At 53.7% G+C, this 19838-nt stretch overlaps 1 protein-coding gene across 1 annotated transcript in view; it reads right to left on the bottom strand.

Moving 5' to 3' along the window:
• Nucleotides 1-4708: 4708 nt before the first annotated feature.
• The window catches only part of COL13A1 (collagen type XIII alpha 1 chain), a 105856-nt gene continuing 90726 nt past the window's right edge, over nt 4709-19838 (bottom strand). The window contains exons 32-36 of the mRNA XM_053923437.2: nt 17658-17711; nt 17054-17107; nt 15865-15900; nt 6884-6922; nt 4709-5232 (exon numbers count right to left, since the gene is read on the bottom strand). Coding sequence (XP_053779412.1) covers nt 5230-5232; nt 6884-6922; nt 15865-15900; nt 17054-17107; nt 17658-17711 — 186 coding nt within the window. The 3' untranslated portion in view covers nt 4709-5229. The remainder of the gene's footprint in view (nt 5233-6883; nt 6923-15864; nt 15901-17053; nt 17108-17657; nt 17712-19838) is intronic.

The following is a 19838-nucleotide window of genomic DNA, read 5'->3' as shown; positions in this document are numbered from 1 at the left end:
AACATAGGCTGCTGCCTGTCTCTATCCTGGTCAGCTCAGCACTGGCTTGGGCATCTCAGGGCACTGGGCAGAGGCATGAGGCCCTTGGCTCTGAGGACCAGCCCAGGGTCCAACCTCATCCCCCAGGTGTGGGCTTCTTTCCTCTACAATGTTGGGGTGTCTTCCTCTCTCAGATGAATGTCCTCAGCTTCACCAGCTTGGTACAGTCATCCGCTTATGACATGTGAAAAAAGCCCAGGAAGTCAGAGGGTTGTCGGTGGCAGCACCAAAGGGGGTTAAAGGAAATCTGTTGAGAAGGAGTTAGCAGGCCTCTGGCCGCAGCCTCCTGGGAGACTTTCCAAGGTCAGACCATCACATGCTGGCAGCCCCTCCTGCAGAGGGTTTGCCCAAAGAAATGCAATTCTCCATGAAAAAAGGGGATCCCAGAGCCATGGAAACTGTGGCAACAGCAGGGGGCCAGCTGTGGGCGCGCAGAAACCCCATCAGGGAACTGGAGGAGTCGGTTGCACGAGCCTCCCTCTTCCAGCTGGACTCTGGCTCTCGGAAGGGGCAGAAGGTCATGCTCTCCTGTGGTCCTCTGGTCACCCCCTCAAGCCAGGCCCCCAGGAAAGGTTTGGCCAGCGACCCTCTGTCCAGGGTTAGCTCCGTCTTCTCCCTTCTCCAGGACGAGGCACTTTCCCCAAGGCTCTGGCTGTCTGGTTTCACTTCTTGGCGACTAACCATGGACTCTGGCCCTTGAGGAGGTACAAAGAAGGGGGTGTTTATGCCAGAGCCCTGTGGGTGCCCCCTGGGCTGGGCGATCCCACAGACCCGGCTGACCTTGACCGAAGTCCAGCACCCTCCCAGTTTGGACCTGTCCTCTCTGCCCCATTTCTTCCAGCACAATTCCGTTCTCCATCCCCTGATTCAAGAAGCAGGTGTGGCCCAGAATCCTGCTCACTGATGGTTCTATCAGGAAAGGAGGATGAGGCAAGGCAGGGGACCCCCTGAGGGTGTCAGCCAGCTCCTCCCTCTCTGTTTTGTAGTCCCTTCTGGCCAACTGGGTTCTCTCTTCACTCTGGTTTTGCTGGCCGCCCGTGTCCTCCCCAAGCACACAGTCCATGCACAACTGGGCATCCCTGTCAGCTCCTGTGCCTTGCAGCCCTTAGTAGCCCCTCCCTCCCTTCTCGCTGCCTGCACGTAGTAGTTGCTCAGTAAGGTAGGTCGATAATTCAGCAGGTTATGGATGTTTACGAGCCTGGACCATTGTGCTGGGGGAGACTTGAGCTGGGTCCATCGGAAGCCTAGTGAATAAGAAAGCCCTTCTGCTCTCAGGGTCCCTTATCTAATGTGGAAGACTGGCCTTCCTACTCTAACGGACTGCGGAGGAAGCAAAGAACTCAGGGTTCCTGGTTGTTCCAAGGAGGGAACTCATCCAACTGACGAGCCCAGAAAAGTCTCCCTGGGGCCACGGCATCTCAGCAGGGACTTGAAAGGAGGGTAGAATTTTGTGGTAAGAAGGGCATTCCAGGCCAAGGCCCTGCATGGGCTAAGGTGTAGGGCGTGGGAAAGCAGAGGAGGTACAGAGGGGTCAGTGAATAGACCCTGGAAGCCCGCTCCTCCCGGCACCCTGCTCCCCTACCGGGGAAGGCCTGGATGGTGCTGAAGCCTGTCCTTGGCTTAGTTCTGAGCAGACGTTGGCTGTTCTCCAGGGGCAGGGCTTTTCTAGAAACCAGAGGGCCCGTTGGTGTGAAGAATTCTGCCTTAGTGTATACAATCCAGCTTCCTTCCCTGCATCCCCCTCCGCCTCCCTCCACCGGAGTGAGGAGCCTGCAGCTTCAAGGCAGCTCCACGCTCGAGAATTCTCTTTGGAGAAATGAGCGGCGGTTCCCCCAGTCCTGCCTGCCTTCTCTGCTCTCCATCTGCATGGGTGACTCCTCCTCCTTTCTGATCCACACGCCAGAAGCCTGTCCTCCTTTTCCTTTGCAGGGGCCTGGACTCTTACGTGCTCGATGTCTGAGGTTGCCTGAGACTGTGTCCGGGTGCTGGGCAGGAGCCAGGCCAAACGTGTGCAGTGTGGGGTGGTGATGGGGAGGGGTGCAGAGAGCTGGGCGAACAAACCATGGCAGCAGTGTCCCTGACATTTGTGGGGCTTTGGGGACACCCCTGCAAGCCAAGCGGTTAGACCTGTACTGCTCAGTCCCTGGTGAATTCAGCAACTAGACACCAATGTGAGAAGCACCCTCTGCCACCACGACTGCCGTAGGGGACCTGACCCCATCGCCTCCTCCTGTGTGGTCAGGTCCCCTTGGACGGCTGTTATTCAGAGTTACGAAGCACACGCATGCCACAGTTTTGCAATGCCAACTCCATGCATAACACTATCACAGCCAATGACTCCAGGTGAGAGGCATGGAAGGTGCCAGCACTCCCATGCTCGCAGGAGCTGACCAGTCAGTTCACAGAGAACAGTCACCAATAGGGCGTACTGTGCCCCACTGGGTGCATTGCTCTCTCCTTGGGCTGGCAGTTCTCCACAGGGGGGGCTGAGTGTCTTTAGCCTCCCTGAGCCTTCTCTGGCCACCAGCCCCTTGAGCGGCCCTTCCCCAAGACTTTCTTTCCGCCACTCACCTGTGCCTCTCCTAGCATCTGCACTGGTCTGCTGGTGTGAGTACTGATCCCCGGCCTCTCTACCAACTTCCTGACCATTTGTTCCCCTGCTTCTAATCTCCCTGCACCACATTTGCTGCAGAGTTAAGGTCCAAGTGGAAAGGCCCGGGTCGGGGGGTGGGGGGGCCTGGGGTCAGGAGCCCCAGGTGGGTGGGGTGTGGGTGTGTGTGGCTGGCACCTGCGACGGGCGGAGGTCCTAGCTGAGGATGCTCGAGGCACCAGACTACGTGGGGAGACATGTGCTCGCACAAACGAGGCCAAGCCTCTGTGGACTGCTCCGCACTAGGGAGGGCCGTGTGGGCGCGGAAGCCAGGCGAACGGTGCCTGTATTTCTCTGAGCGCCAGACAGTTTACAGTGAAGTGTGCCCAGGGCCTTCCCACCCCCTCCCCCTCATCTGGGGTTCTCCTGCCATCTCCTCTGTACTTATTTTCCTTGACTCTGAATTTTCAGCTTTTCTTTGCACACATTTCTATTTTATTATTTATATGATTGTGAGGGACTTCAGACCCTGGCTGCGGTGTAATAAGCGAATGAATCGCCGCACACTGAAACACAGGAAGAGAGACTCCTGGTGGCCCGCAGTTATCCGGGGCGGTCAGCTAACACGGAGCCTCTGCTTCTGGGATTTTCCAGTGAACGTTAGGCTCTATTTTCAGATCATCGGTGGGTTCCGATTACTCCAACGAGAGCCTGAGGGGAATGAGGCAGCGGGTCCAGAAGAACCAGGTTACACTCTGACTGCTCAGGATCTCAGGTGGGGCAGGAAGCAAAACGAAGGGTGAGGAGGGTACCATGGGAGGTGGCAGTGCTCCCGGTGCAGAGGACGTGGGCGGGGCCTCTGTGGGCCCTTCCTCCACACAGATGAGAAGTTATGTTTTATGACTGCGTTGGCAGAAAGGTGAATCTCACTCTGCCTGGATTTATGATTATATATTCATTTTCTCTTTTGAGTTTAAAAGAAATGAAATTTAAAATATTTCCCCAGCCCCTGAAGGTACCGTGGGGCTAGGCCATGCCTGGTGGAGGCCCTGGACGGGGTGTTATTTGGAAGGCGCTGCCTCCTGGCACTCTCCCTCGGTAGGAAAAGCAACTTCTGCCAGCTGGCGGCTTGGGTCTGGGTCCCTCATGCTTCTGTCACAGGGAGAGGGGGCAGATGAGCTCCATTCAAAGACCACGGAGGTCAGCTCTAGTTCAAGTGCTCCACTTTTCAATGGGAAGCCAAGACTCAGAGGAGGAAATCATCTATTTCCAAAACATCTGAGTGGACGTTCAGAGTAAGTGGACTGCTGGCTCAGTCCCCTGGGGTCGGGCAGCATTAACACAAGAGTTTGTGAGGGAGGCCTCGCTCTGCCATGGGGTGGGGCTCGGGGTGTGAAGCCCGCTGATTTAGCACGCCTGTGGCTGTGTGCGGACTGAGCCTGAGTGTGAGCTTGCCTGTGCACTGCTTACGAAGAGAGGAGAACTACAATGGAAGCACAATGAGGAGGGTGTTTAAACCACTGAAATATGTAATTTGTTATTTTCAAGACCTTTAGAGGCACCAATTTATGTTGTAAAGCATCTAACAATAAATTTGTGTGCTATACCATAGTTACTTCTTTCGTATTTAGAATAGGTTCCCTGAGACCTCTACTAAGCAGGGCACCATGAAGAGACAGCAGTAAAACTGTCTTAAACAGTGAAAACGACTTCAGATTGACCTGACCTGGCCCTGATTCGCCACTGTTTTCTGACTGGTCTTTGTTGGGGTGAAGTGGCTGATGAGGCAAACCTCCCAGCGGCGAGTTGTCGGGGGGCCTGGCCAAGGGCAGCGCCGACAGCTGATGGGGTGGCTGCCGCTCAAAGGAAGAACACCTGAACACCGCCAAGAGCAAACGTAGTAGCAAATGGCCCTCTGTAGGTCTGGGGGCTGGGGACTGCTTGCGGTCCGGCACAGCTGAACCCTAAGCGCTCAAACGACACCGTAATGAACTTGAAACATGGCACAGGAGACGTAGCTTAACGGAGTCCCCTCCCGCCTTCTGTTGGACTTCACATTTCACAACATTGCTCTCTCCTTCTGGGAAGCCTGCTTCTGGGACGTCCCGCTTTCATGAGAAATGATGTATTCCACTGAACGATTAATCAAGATCATGAACTGCTATGTTTCATTTTTTTAATAATGAAAATCCATAAGAGTTTAAAATATTCTTAGACACAGCTGGTTTGGTAAACACCACAGGCCTTCATGTTTTTGAGGATTCGCACTGCAAAAGCCAGTACCTTAGTGCTGGTTGGCTCCCTTTGGCACCAGAAGACAATAATTTATGAAGTTTCAACACTTCATAAGTGTGCACAAATATCATGCAAACATACGACCACATCAGAAACAAAAAGCGTATTAGAGTCGTAGACCTACACAAAACATCTTGTAAACGAGAGAGGAGAGGTTGGTATTTCTGTACAAAATATGCCGGTTTTTACTTTTTAATAATCTGTGAGATGCATCAGACTTCTGGCATTTTCAAAAAGTAAAAACTGTGTAAAAATAAATATGCTATGTACAAACACACACACAGGCCGATCCCGAGTTAGAGGCATCACTGCAAAACAAAAACAAACACAAAACAGCACAGAGTTAGTGCCAGTGGGTCTCTGGGTGTTTCTTTCCCTCGTGTGAAAGGAGACAGATCTTGTCCTGGCTTGGGGGGGAGTTCAGGGTGGGCAGCTGGGGTGGAAGACCCTGGGGCTGACAGTCTGCACCCTGAGGGTGGGAAAACTTTCACCTTCCAGTCACTTCCCTTCCTGGCCACCAGAGGGCACTCTCTGTCTAGGCTGCTTTTGGATGTCCAGCAGTTGAATGATTGAGCATCCCAGACTGAATTTATGTTGTGAACCAATAGACACATGAGTCTGTCTAGTTGCTTCTGCAAAACCTTGTAGCTCTAGAGAGTGGCTGTTCTTCCCCTGCAAAGTGCAACCAGCTCCATTCCCTAACCATCAGCAGCAATCTTGAAAATCTTGTTCTTAGCGGGCAAGGGGTGTCATTTTACGCACCTCTTACCTGCTTCTGTGGAGCTTTTACTAGGTGTGGGGGAACTCGCCGGAGGACAAGGCACGGCCAGAGGGACAGATGCTTGGGGAGGCATCTGCCTTGGGTGCTGAGCTTTCCTTTCTCTGGTGAGGGGCACTTTAGGTGCCTGGGTGAGTAGCTGCTCCACTGAGGGCCTGAGGTCTTGGTGGTTTCATGCTTTTCCCCAGTCCTATGAACTGATGGGGTTCTGAGCTTACATAGTGTAGAGGAGTGTGTTCGTCCATTGTCGGCATGCCTCTGCTGCCGCTGGGGCAGGCCTGGCCTAGCTACGCACAGACTCTGGGACAGGCTGGGGCCTCCAGCCCTGCTGTGAGGAAGAAACAACACTCCCAGCCCACGAGGCAGAGGGCTCTGAAAAGTCTTCGGTGGGGGCGACTGGGGGCAGGCTGTGGCGGCACGGCATGGCAGCTGACTCCTCTGCCGGGGACCGCGCTGGGCTTCTGGGTTAGCAACCTGACGGCCCTGGTCAGGCTGGGAGCCCTGTGCTTTGGGGGCCGTGGCCGAGTGGGGTGCTTGTGTGCAAGGGCACAGACAGCCATTGGGGCCAGAGGGCTTTCATGATGGCAATCACCGTGGCAAGTGTGAATAAATGGAAACTCGTTAGCAATTCAGGGCTGCAGGTCTCACGGGTGGAAGCAGGATGCTCCGACAGCATCCGTTCAAGGGGAGGTGGGGTGGTGGGCTGGCCTGTCTCTGTGTGGGGCGATAGAGCCCATTATGGGTTTATAGTTTAAGAATTTTAGATTTCTTACATCTGGATAAATGTCATCATATGGCTTCAATGACCTCAGATGGACACTATGAGAATAGCTGGTGATGACTAATTTTAAAACAAGGTCTAGAGCTCATTGGAGGAAAGGCCCTGTATACATTAACCACACAAAGCCTACAGCTCATCTGTGTGGCTACGTGGAAATTCCAGACGCTGGGTTTGCTGATGCCTTAGAAAGCATTTTTACATGTTCTGCAACTGTGTGCTGTGCATGGGATGTGGAGCGGGCAAACTCCCTTGGGGATCGTGCCTGTTTGGACCCATGTCTCGCTGCCTCATCTGCAGAAAGGCCCAGGGTGGAGATTGTGCGTGCTTGCCACACTGCTGAGGACAGAGCCCCAACCACGCCTGTGCCCCTGAGGCACAGCACACCGCTGGGAAGACTGACCTTGTTCCAGCAGCCCTGGACTGGTAAGCCGTCTTCGCCCTGCAGTGAGGAAGGAAAGCACACGGCTCAGACTCTCCAGGACGACCCACCACGCAGGCAGGACAGGGCGACAAGGGCCACAAACACTGTGGCATCTGATCAGGATGTGGCCCACCCGCCACAGTCTGTTTCTTTTCTATTCTATTTCTTCCAGATCAGGGCCTTGGGAGGACGCAGGAAGCAAGCCCATCTGCTTTCCCGTTGGCCTGGGTCACATGAAGTGACAGTGCACGGCTCAGAGGGACTGTCCTGCCTGAGGGCTCAGCGGGCAGAGGCCACGTGAGTGCTATGGAGAGAGCCGCCTGGTCCCTGCTTGAGCTGCACTGAGTGTTGTGCGCTCGTGGGCGAGTCACAGCGCACTCGGCCGCCTCAGTTTCCTCCTCTGTGAAACCTGGGGAGGGTGTGGCTGCACAAAACCACTGCTAAGGTGCCCCCCAGTTCTCCCATTCTCTTATTTTTTTCTCTTCCTTAGCAGTAGAAGGAGATCGAGGCAGTTCCCATCTGATGATCAATAAGAGGGAGGAGGGGGTGCAAAGGGACATGGCCCTGAGGTGTCTTCGGCAAAGTGACAGGGGCTTGTTGGGGATTTGGGAAGAAGATGCAGTGGCAGGATGGGAATTAACTCTATGCCACTGTCCCCTTTGCTGTTGGCACCCATGGAGCCCGTGCAGCCTCAGACTGTCCTGTGTCCTCGGGCCCTGAAGTCCTGCCTCCCTGGCGTGCCCCGGGGGAACCTAGGAGTCTTTGGGAGACAAGGTGGAAGGGGAAGGCTGAACCAGGGCCAAGATTGGGTTCTTGGTCCACGTCTACGAGAATTGCAGGCCAGATTCTAGAATTCCAAGCTCCAGGGCAGAGGAAGAGATGGACACAGGGTTTCAGGGGACCAGAACAAGTGGTCAGCCCCAAGGAGGTTGGATGGGAGCCCTCTGAGCCCCAGACCATTTTCATGTACCCATGACAGGCACCTAATCCTCTCACCTGGCATCCGGCAGGCAGCCAGCCCCACACAGAGGGCCAAAGGAGTCTGGTTATCTTGTACTAAAAATCATTATCAATAGCAGCCCCGCCCCCATGCCCACAATCACAAAATGCAAAAGATGGGGAAAACAGCAACCAGAAACAGAGGGAAGGTAAGTGCACTTCCACAGCAAAATTAGTGGATCACACACCAATACGGGATGTTATTGGAGAATATACTTGTTTGCATTAAGGGTCAAATACACATGACCTTCATTGTCCCTCTGGGTGAGGTAGATGGTACATTCCAGAGCTTCCCAAAGACCTTACGCCCCTGTCCCCAGCCCACCATGGGGCTCCATTTCACACAGGCTCTGGAAGGGAGAGGAGCCTCCGCTGGCCACAGCGGCATTCCCATTGGCACGTGGAGGGTGGCAGGGGTGACAGAGGAGGAGGGGACAGGTGAGGATAATGGTGATGTGTGAGAGAGGAGCAGAGAGGCCAGAGCTGCAGCTGGCAGAACTCAAGGGGCTCAGATTGTGGCAGGGATGTGGCAGAGGGGACACGTGGCTGATGATTCACCAAGGTGCTCTGGAGGCACAGGGAAACTCCTCGCGGGAAAGGCATCTGTGCGTGCGGCATGCTGAGGGCCGGGGGTGCGTGCAGGCGGCAGGCAGGGGTTTCGGAAGGGAGGGACCGGAGACATGCTACTCTGCCTGCTTGTTCTCTTCTCTTGTCAGTCTGAAAAAGCCCCTGGAAATTCTTCCGAAGGGACTCTATGGTCATCTTTTGGAGTCAAACAGCATATTTTTTAAAATAGTGTTTTCTCTTCTGTTCAAAGATAATTCCTATGTGACCCCAGGGTGGGGATTTGGGGCCTGGAATTCTCACCTGACTGTTGCTTGTATGAACATAGCCCCCTGAACTCCAGACCTCCTAGGGAAATTTAGGACAGGGAGCTTTTGAGCCGATTGCCTTGGAATGAAGTGGTGTCTTCTACTTCCTTTGCAGTAAGTTGAAAGGATCACTGTGGAGGTCTTGTATGTCCCCGCCTAGACAGGACTGGGCCAGGTGGGATCAGACCTGCTGCCCCAGTCTGGGACATGCGTGGGAGAGGGGTCCTAAGTGTCTCCCTCCCTCCCTGCCTCCCCTGTCTCCTCTCTTCACTTCCTTAAATACATTCTCAACCTGTCCTGCTCTTTGAGACTTCTCAGTAGTGAGCCAGCTAAAGATGAAAGAAAGGGAGACCAAGGGAGGGTCTTGCAATGTCTTTTGGGACTTAAGCAAAAAAAGGGTGAACCCTTTAGGGTCTAAAATCCTCTAGTTCAGGCAGAATTACCAGGGCAGCAACCCCAGCCCCAGCCTGATAGATTGTCCAGGGTGGCCTCCTTCTCTACCTTGGCTCTAGAACGTCTCTGTGTACCCTGTGTTTGTAACTGTGCCCATCCGTCCTGTGCCAAGTCATGAGATGCTGGAGCAGGAAGGGATGTGGGGCTGACGAGGGCATCCGATTCAAACGCTGTGCCAGGTGCTCGGCCCGTGCTTGCTGAGCTAACTGCAGTGTGTGAGGGAAGAGAAGTCACAGCTCCTAAGCACCTGTCCAGAGAATCCACTTTCCTAGTTTTCTCTGTGGCGGCAGATTGTCTAGAGGCAGTTCTGAAAGGAGGATCAGGTACAGCCAGTGCTGGCCTCAGGTGGGCAGGGACAGCTCACATTAAGGTGATGTGCTTTCCAAGAAGCCGCAGGAGAAAGCCAAGAAAAAATCTGGCCAACTTTGCATGCGAGAGATAAGTGTGGTGGGAGCCCCTGAGGACCAGCCAAGGCAGGTGACCCTGGGCGTCTACAGAGGGAAGAGGCAGGAAGTGGAGACTGGATTGACGGAGCAGGAGGAGGTGGAGGGTGGCTGGAGAGCGCTCAGGCATGGACCACACACGTGGGGAAGCCCAGACTGGCCATGCAGGCAAGGAAGTGTGATGCCATACCAATGGGCACGGGGCATCCAGTCCGTCCAGCCCTGGTAACCCTGGCTCCCCTTTCTCTCCTTTAAAACCTCGGTGTCCCTGTTCACAAAACCAACCACGGTGATTATTTAGGTCAAGGCTGGCCAGCTCCAGCTGTGGAGCACAGCGGCCCAGTCCTAGCCCAGCCAGGATGCAGGACCTCTGAGGCATTTAGAGGTAGGACCCCAAACAGTTGCATCCCATCTTCTAAATTCAACCTTAACAGTTTCTTTGGCCTCTGGGGGAGTTTAGCTTTGAAACATGTACAGCCAGCCCCCTCTCCCTTGACAGACCCCCCTGGAGTAAACACAGATGAATTTCCATGTTAGTGCATCATAATTTTCAGAACCTTCAAACGGACTGAGAAGGCACTTGAGAAGCCCAGCGGATGTGCCACGAAGCATTCCTTATTGGCTCATTGGGAAGGCTTCCTGGGGGATGTTTGTTTACTGATTTTGGTCTGCAAATTTTAGCTGGGCGGCTGGTGGGTGTTGGGAGACTGTCTATTAAAAGCCCGCTTTCTGGCCTTGATTTGCCCAGTTGGGGCATAGATGGCCCTCGGGAGGCGCTAACCTGGGTGTCCTGCATCCGGACTGAGTGAGGATGCCAACAGCTTGAACTGCTGGCTACAGAGGTGGCCACAAAACGAAGAAGGCAAACGCATGGCTCACAAATGCTACCCTGGCTTCCAAAGCCATCCTGGGGCGGAGAGCTAAGCCCTCCAGAATCCCTTTCCTCAGGGTCTCTCCACTTCCACACATCAATTGTTCTGCTTCAAAGGAAAGGGATTTAACCAGAATGACTTGCAGCTGTGGCTTTAAGGCAAAACCAGCAGCAGGCAGCATTTCGGCGGCCAAGTGCCCGGAGAGGTTGGGTAGCATCAGTGTAGTCATTCGGTTCTCGTCTTAGTTTATTTGCCTTCTTTGTTTCCAGCGTGCAAACCTCAAGGAAAAAACCAGAACGAGGCAAGTGGTAAATGGAAACGTACCAATGGACAGGGGGCATCTAATCCAGGCGCTCCTTGGTCTCCCTTATCCCCTTTAGGCCCTCTAGAGCCTTTCTTCCCCCTCTCCCCCTGTAAATGATAGTTTAGTCCGAGGAAAAAAAACATCAAAACTTTAGGATCATTCATGTGTGAAGGTTAGAGACAGAAAAATAGAGAAATTAAAGAGGGGAAAAATAGCTTCTTTCAGTTAGGGCAGTCTCTCCCCAGCAGGATTTGGGGTCGGTACTCACTGCCGCCCCTCCAGGAACCCCAGGGATTTGGCTGAGGCAGGTCGGGAGGGGCAGGGCGGAGAGCGAGGCCTGGGAGCAGGGAGCAGTAGGGCTCTGAGGGGCAGATGGAAGGCACTGGGGGCCAGTTTCATTAACACTGAGCCCAGAGTGGGTCTCTGGTAAACAGGGACTCGCTGCCTTTTATTTGAGCGTCCATTTTTGAGAGATTTTCGCTTGACGATTTTTGTCCCTCATAGTTTTCATCCCTTTGATGTTCTGTTAGGTGGCAAGGTGATTTTTATTTAGAGCCCTGGATGTGTGTGTGTGTGTGTGTGTGTGTGAACACAACATGCATGAGCATGTGCACACACACGGTCGGGCACATGATATGTTTGCACAAATACGTATGTGCTTGTGCATGTGTGTATGTGTGCACACATAAATGTGTGTGCTTGGGCACGTGCATACGAGAGTGAGCATGTTTGAGCGTGCACTTGTGTGTCCAGGGCTCATGTGTGGCCCCTGGTTCTCAGCCGGGTCCTTCCATTCCATGTGTCTCTGCTCGGTCTGGTCTGAAGCCATACACAGCTATTCATGTATGGACAGGTGGTTCAAGGAATCCATTTGTTTCTGAAAAGCTCCAGTTAACATCGTCTTTCTGGACTGAAGCCTGTTTTGCACGTGTCAGAGTTGCTCTCCGTGTGAAGACAGGCTGTGGGGAATTCTTTGCAATGAATTTGAGTTTGGATTTGCACAGGTTGGGAATCCTTATGAAGGAGCCAAGGTGCCCCTGGGGAGTCTTCCTGGGAACTCCCGTCCTCCGCAGCAGAAGGCCATCGTCTGATGCTCTGGTAGCGTTACTCCGGGGTCACAAGACCTTGAAGGAGGGAAGCCTACTGATTGGACCAAAAGCTTAAAGCCAAAGCAGGTCCTGCCCATTAGCAGCAGTGTGACTTTGCAAAGTTACTTAGCCTCTCTGAGCCTCAGTTTCTTTACTTGTAAAATGGGGATAATAACACTTGCCTCGAAACTTTGTCGTGAGGTCTTTGTGTTTATTAAGTGCTTAGTATTGGCACATAGTATGTGCTCAGTAAGTGATAGCTGCTTCATATTGATAACAGCAACATTTACTGTTTCTTTTTAGCTAGTATAAGGGTGCAGGCTGCTGCCAGAGGTACGGCTGTGCCGCGGCTGCTGTGTTCCCGTGGTGGAAGGCCAAGGGTTTGTTAAAGGGAGGCCAAGGATAAGAATGTTTTTGATGTTTCCCAGGGTCTTTGGAAATGAATCAAATTTCTTGATTCCTGAGGTCCCTGAATTGCCAATGCATTGTTCTGAGTTTTCTAAAATGCAAATGCCTACTTAGAAAATGATACGTGTTTAAGAGGAAACATGTATATGCCTGTTAGGCCTAAGTGCGTTGGCGTTGAGATACTCCCACCAGTGAGAGCATCATGGCGTGAACATCCCTCAAACAGTGGGTAAGCAAAAGTGCTCGGTACCTCGCTGTTTGGGTGGGAAGCCCCACCACGGGAGACTTCCTCAGGAATGTGGCCCCTCATTCTCTTTGGGTCAGGCCAGGGTGAAAGTGAGCACGGGTTCCTGAGTTCAGAGGCGGGAAAAGCTCCTGCAGACTGGGGGACTCCAGGTCTCAGGTGGTTTGCCTGTGGGTGGCAGAGGGTCGGCCTGGTCCTGACTTCCAGGACAGGTAACTTGCATTATGTGGCATCATATTCTAAGGGCACAGGAAATGGCTTTAAATCGGGTGCCCTTTGAAGACATTAGAGTAGTAGCTTTACCTGCATCCTCCCTGCTCCCGAAGAGGCCCAGACACAGAGAGAATTCTAGCTGGCACAGGGGAAGGGGCAGATAAAGTCAAGCTGCTGAGGTTTCTTTAAACAAAATAGATGAATGCTTAAAAATTGGTTTTAGAGGAAATAAATTGAAGCTGGGGGAGTGAAAGGGATAGGATGAGGGATACGGCATTGTTATAACATAGTGAACGATATAGGGGAGAAATAAATACTGAACAGGTAAAGGAAGGAAGAGGCAGGTCCAGGCCAAAATAGAGGGAGGACTGCTAAGGAGGCAAGGGGGCCTGGGGGAGCAAGGCACTCACGCGTGCACACAGGCATGTGCACATGCACGCACTCACGCCTGCACACACATGCACACACATGCACCCCCCTCCCCCCGGTGGCACTCTTTGGAGAGTGACAGGGGCCTCACGACATGCACGCAGACCTTCCAGTTGGCTGGGGCTTGCAGGCAGGTCCACCTTAACACCAATTTTTCCGATGCCCAAATTGCCAAATCCACACCCCCGTTTATCATTTGATAGACTTTTTCATCCTAAAAGTGGCTCCTGGGCCAAATTCACAGGGCTATGAAGGGACAAGAGGAGTGTCCTTAGTGACAAGGACAGAACATTCCTTTCACTGGCTTATGTGTCCCCTCGGAAAACTGCCTGTGTGAGGCTCTGAGCCTTGTCCCCCACAACGAGGACATTCCTCCTTCCGTGAGCAGGAAAGAGGCCACAAGACTGTCCTCCGGTGGGACACGGAGGATCAGAGTTTTAAGATTGCATCTCAGGCCACTGTTCGATGTACCACCAGGCCCGTGGTGCCCCTGCTGGGGCCTCTCTGACGGGGTCCCCGGCGTGATGTGTGGTGAAGTTTGGAGCTGCCCAGCCGGCCGCCACCCTCCGCACCCAGTGGGGAGGGGGCTTCTAGCATCTCAAGCTTCTCTGTCACAAGCAACAGAGAAACTTGTAACCAGACTCTCATCTAAGCCCTCCTGGCCTCTCACCTTGGCCAAAGTGTCAATATTCTGAGCTTCCAGGCACCAGAAAAAACATGTCCGTGGCAAGGTGCTGACTCTTCTTGGACCTTTCTTTGTTTTGGAGGCTTTGTTGCCAAGTCCTCACATCTCCCCACAAAGTCCTAACAGGCCAGTGGTGGGAAGAGGTCTGACGGAGGGGGTGAGGTGTAGAGAAACCCTTCCAGGACACCCTGGCTTCCTGTGAGTCGAATCTCTCGGAAGGAGAGAATAAGCCCTTCCTTGATTCGGCAACCTGCTCTGGGGAGTAAGTCATTTGGTTCTTGGCCATACTCAAAAGAAGGTCCACGCAACTTGACCGCTTTCAGGACTTCCCCGAGTGACATATTGCTCATTTGTATACGGGATGGGGGAAAGTTTGTAAAGCCTTAGAAGGGGAGAGTGGAGAAGAAATATTTCCCCATTAATTTCGGGGGCCATACTGGCTCATTCATTGGCCTTAGTCCCTTAACATCAGAGCCCCCAGCCTCCCACACCCCCTCCATCTGTGACAAGGTCGTCTGCCTGCCCTGCCTCCACCTCGAACGCAACACATTCACCACTTGGGCTGGTTTTGCAGCCCTCAAATGGCTTAGTGCCTCAAGCCAACTGAAAACGCCTTACGAAATTAGTTTACAAAGTACTAATTGAATATAATAAAGAAAACCAGAACACTTTAGAAATAAATTAGAAAGGAGGTTAGTATGCCAACAGGAAGGTGGAATGATCAATTTTTTTAGTGGCCTGAATTCTTTGGTGCCACAGCGATGAAAGCGGGCTTCCCAGCCTGCCTCAACAGGCTGGTGCATTTCTGGAGGTGGGTCTGTTTATTCCAGTGGTTTCTAGACTTGGCCTTCCCGCGGACAGTCTGCTGTGGGCGGTATATGGGACAAACTGATGCTTTTGACCAGCTGCCAGAAAGGAGAATTTAGGGCTACAGACATGCTCAATAAATACGTCTTACATTGAAGAGACTAGAATGGGTGCTAGATATAAGGGTACATATTCTGGCACTTTCTGCTCACGGTCATGGCCATCAGTGTTCAGAGATCAGCTGGGAGATTTGGGTCCTAGAACCCACCTGCTCTGCCCTTAACTTGTGCTAATTCAGTACATTTCATCATCATTCTGGGCCCGTTTCTCCACCTGGTCTTCCACTCCTTCGGCCTCTAAGAGCCTTGGATATATGGCCCTCTAGAAAAGGGGGCGTGTGTGACACCCTAAGGATCACTGTGATGCAGCAGCCGCTGAGACCTTCTGGAAAGTAGCCCAAAGGCCATCTCTTGGTCAATGGAATGAAATGGTCCCTGCTGGGACCAAGTATGTCATGTGTCACATACATAGCATGCGTCATACACCACGACATGGCTGTGGGTGTCGTGGACATTTAATAATTGTGTCCTCGTGAGGATGGTAGAAACTGAAGGGGGAGCGAGGGGCCTCGAAGGCACAGCCACTTCAGAGTCCGGCTGACTTTCCGAGAGAAGTGGTGGCTGTGGCAGTGCTGGTTGCTTACAATAGCGGTCTTCTCGTTCTTGGGGCTGGAGTTTATTTTCTCTCTCACCATGGTCTGGGATGCTGGGCAAAACTGAGTTTCAGAGGCCAGGACTAGGTAGCGATGGCTTTAAAAATATCATTTAGGGGCCCGTTATCGGGGCACCATGGAGAGAGCTGGGCACGCGACTCCCGTCACTGAGTGGCAATGCTAATCTGACAGCCACCGAGGGGTTCAGTCTCCCCTCGTCAGGCAGAAAAATACACCCTTCAATTGCAGAACCGGGCTCCAGGCTCCCTGCATGCCACAGACTAAGCCCCTCGCTATAAAGCCTTTTAATTTGCAATGATTTATCAGGAAAAACTATTTGCCACGTTGGGTCAGGAATCCCCAATTGGTCATTCCACCGCATCATGAAGACATTAGTAGCCGGAGCCAAAGTGTGCAGGGGTCAGACTCACCCGGTTTCCTTTGTCCCCGGGTGGTCCGTGTAAACCCTGCAATAAATCAGAGAAATGGAAACACGTTAATGAGAAAACACAGGATGGCTGTACAGTCCTTCCTTCCAGGCTCATAAAGTTCTTCCCTGATGCCTAATTTATCAAAGACAGATTTAATTATCCCCATTTTACAGAAGAGGAAAAAAGGGGCTCAAGGAACTTAACCTCGGGACAAATAATGAATTATGGGCAAAGCCAAGAATGTGGCTCTGGTGTTTTTGCTCCGCAGCCAGCATCTTGCTGTGTTTCTCAACCCACTCAAGCTGAGGAGCACTGGGCGCTGAGGACACAGCCTGGGCAGAGAACTCTCCAGGCAGAGGAGGTGTCTGCACGGCTCCTCGGCCAGGCTCTCGCTAGAACAAGAGCTCCTCAGACCCTCTGTGAGGAGCACGCTGCTCTGCATGTCTTCAGAGAGGGGAAGGAGCAGAGGCCAAGGCTGGCGGGCACTGCCAACTTAGCCAGAGCAGAGCTGCCCGGGCGGCCATGCATGGCACCGGTGAACAGATGCACAGCCTTCAAGTGGATGGGAAACAAAAGCCTGGTTCTCTCAATCAACTTTTTAAAAAATGCAATGGGAACACCATCCCTTGGGAAAGCTGCCCCTCTCCTTCTTGCATGATAGTGATTTGGATTTGATTCTGCACCCCGCCCCCACCCCACCCCCCCTTGAGGGCAGGGGCCATCTGTGAGGCCCCACTGCATTGAACACAGAGGCTTGCAGTGGACGGGGCTCATGATGTGTTTGCTACATCCCATCAGATCGTCCACGCAGCTGAGGACCTGGTTCCCGACAGGGACAGCTGAGCAGTGCTCGGCAGCATTCTAACTTCTCTGCCACAGAAATGAGAATTCTTGTCTGGCTCTAGATTTTTGTTGTAAGCTCTGGGTATTTTTTAATTATTTTTTATTTTTTTACTTATTGATTTGAGAGACAGACAGACAGACATCAATTTGTTGTTCCACTTATGCACGCACTCATTGGTTGATTCTTGTATGTGCACTGACCGGGGATTGAGCCCACAACCTTGGCACATCGGGACGATGCCCTAACCAGCTGAGCCACTGGCCCGGGCTGGGTACTCAGTTCTGACAGTGTTTCTGGTGGTGGCCAGGGGTAGGTGAAGAGAACCTCTGACCCCATGGAACTTACAGGAAGCCCAGCTGCTCCCGTTGGTCCTGTCATTCCAGGGTCGCCTTTGCTGCCCTGCAACAGGAGAAAGAAGCCCATGAACCCTTCTGGATGTAGTGACAACCTTCCCTCCACTATGTTCTGTTTTCACCTTGAGACTCCTCTCCAGTTCCCTCCAGCAGCCCTCTAGGAAGCAAGGTCTGAGCGGAAGGTTGGGGTAACTGGTGTGGACCCTGTCCTGGGAGGTGGCTTGGAGGCCCCTCCTCCTCCCCCCAGCACAGCCTATTCCCCAAAGGCCTCTGGGAGGACAGGGAACTGTGCTGGGGGCACTGGCTGGCCAGAGGCAGAAGCAGGAGAGGAGAATGAGGGAGCAAACAGGCATGAGTACAGAGGCAGGGAAAAGAAAAGAGGGAGAGAAAGAGCTGTAATTTCGTTTTTTGAAGCTCTACGTGTCGCCCCTCAGAGCAACCAGCCAGGCTGAGGGACAGTACTTGGTCCACCTAGGAGGGATGGGTAAGGCTGAGACTGCCGGGTCTGATGTGGGGACCCTGTGGGCCGCAGGTGGCAGGGCTGAGGACCTGAGGCTGAGGTGGGTGGCTCAGGCTCCCAGCTCCTGAACACTCACCCTCTCACCCTTTGGTCCTGCGGGGCCTGGAACTCCAATTGGTCCTGGGGTACCCTGGGGAGGTGAAAGGAAGCACAGGTGAGGGTCAAGATGCTGGGGGAGCCCTGGGAGCCCCGCCCGAGCCTGGAGAGCAGCAAGGTCCAGTGGCCAGTTTTCAGGGTTGGCGAGGCCAGGCGCGGTCAGGGTGGTCACCTGACTGAGCTGTGCTCCTCAGCCGGGACTGGCTGTTCGGGTTTGGGGGCCTCAGGGAGAGACAGCCTCCCCTGCCTCAGGGCCAGATTGGAGGAGGAAACCCTTTCACTTCACAGCCAAGCTTGCCAAGGCTGAAAACGGTAGGAAAATGGTTGCTTAGTTTGCTCCCAGAAGCGCTTGGGAGGGAGTTGACACCACCCCAGGGGTGGGGGCCAGGGGCTGGCACCCCCTTGCTGTCACAGCTCCACATGCAGCGGGAGGGTCTTCATGCCACAGAGACCGATGCAGACGCACACACAGAGGCAGGCGTGGGAGGGTCATTCAGCCAACGCCCCCCCCCCCCCCAACCTCCGCTTCGGCCAAGGCCTGGCCTTCAGCCTCTGGCTGGACCGGACCGTCTGTTGCCACTCCCAGGCCCAGTGGCACAGGCTGGGGTGGAGAGTGGATCAGAATGCCTCGAGGTTTGCTGGCACTGGCCTGGGAGGGAGCTGTGTCACCAGCCCTCCTCACTCGGGGCTGAGGGGTGGGGGAGTCAGGGCGGCCAGAGCTACTGGAGCTGTGTTGCTTAGAGACAGAGCTGGGCTGGCCAGGGTGTAATTAAACATCTTCCCCAGGTTCCCAATCACAGCTCGGCTAGATGGAGTCTCTGTTTCCGAGCTTCCTGTTGCTCTGCCTCCGCGTTTGTGTCTCCTGCTCAGGCAGGAGCATGTGCGGCTGGGCCTGTGTGCAGTTCTCGGGGTTGTGAAAGGCAGGGCAGGAACACGTGGGGAAGGACTGATTTACTCTACACAGTGGGGGGGGGGAGCAAAAAGACATCCTCGGTGCTTCCTTTGCAGCTACGAGGGCCGGAGGGAAGCTGTGGGCCTCCGTGACAAAAACGCGTCAACCATGAGAGGCCAGATGAGAGCAATGGGTCGGACCAGGACTCCAGAGTCTCTGACTGGCTTCAGGCCCCGGACTCTGTGATACTGCAGACGTTTCCTGGCCTCTCTGAGGGTCAGTTTTCCCACCTGTAAAATGGGGGTGGTAACACGTGTCTGCCCCTCAAGCCACATTTGATGCTTAATAACTGTTAGTGTTGGCAGGGTGGGATTATTTTTCCCATAAGAATTTTCCTTGAAGGTTTTGATATCAATTTTATTAAAAAGTACACCCCCAGGTCCAAGGGGACGGAATACATGAACCTGCACTGCCCCCCTCTGTCCTTCATGAACGGAGTTTTGGTTTCTCTGACTCCAGCCGCAGATCACCTCCCCGGCTCTGACCGCGCAAGCTGCGAGGCGGATGGAAATGGAGGGACTGTGGTGGAGGAGCAGGAGCCGTAATAGTGCTCACAAAACTGTGTACGCTCCATTGATGAGAGTCTGTAGTTTTAACTCCCTAAACACGAGGCGGGAGAGGCCCCGGTTGGCCTGCTGCTGTTGTGCTACAACATCTCCCTCTACCCTGAGTGCATGTCCCCTCCCCAAGGGAACCCTGCGAGTTCTCTTTTTCTCCCAAGTGTCACTCCAGCCAGCTAATCAGAACCTTGTCTTTCGGGCAGGGCAAGCGCCTGTCTCAGAAGTGCCCTGCAAGGGCGGAGCTGAGGTTCACGGGCGGGAAGGGCTGGGCACAGCTCTGGTTACAGCTGTGTCCGGCCTCCTGGCCCTTGGTGCCTGTGAGCCCAACACCAAGGGAAGGGACAGGCTTCAACTGGGAGGGCCGCTGCCCTGAAGACTTCATGGAGTGTTCTGGGAGGAGGACTGGAAAGAAGTGGAGAGGAGGACCTTTTATTCTGATGCTTCAGTTGTTTGTCAAAAAAGAAAAAAAAGAAAAGAAAAGAAGAAGAAGGAGCCCAGGCCTGTGTGGCTCAGTTGGTTGGGCGTTGTCCCACAGACTGAAAGGTTGCCAGTTCAACTCCCCGTGGGGGCACGTGGCTGGGCTGTGGGTTCGGTCCCCAGCCAAAGCACGTATGGCAGGCAACCAGTCGGTGTTTTTACCTCCCATCAG

This window comes from Desmodus rotundus, chromosome 4 (genome assembly GCF_022682495.2).
Source record: "Desmodus rotundus isolate HL8 chromosome 4, HLdesRot8A.1, whole genome shotgun sequence".
NCBI lineage: Eukaryota > Metazoa > Chordata > Mammalia > Chiroptera > Phyllostomidae > Desmodus > Desmodus rotundus.
The sequence above is the reverse complement of the archived record's forward strand: the minus strand, read 5'-3'. Positions and strand labels throughout refer to the sequence as shown.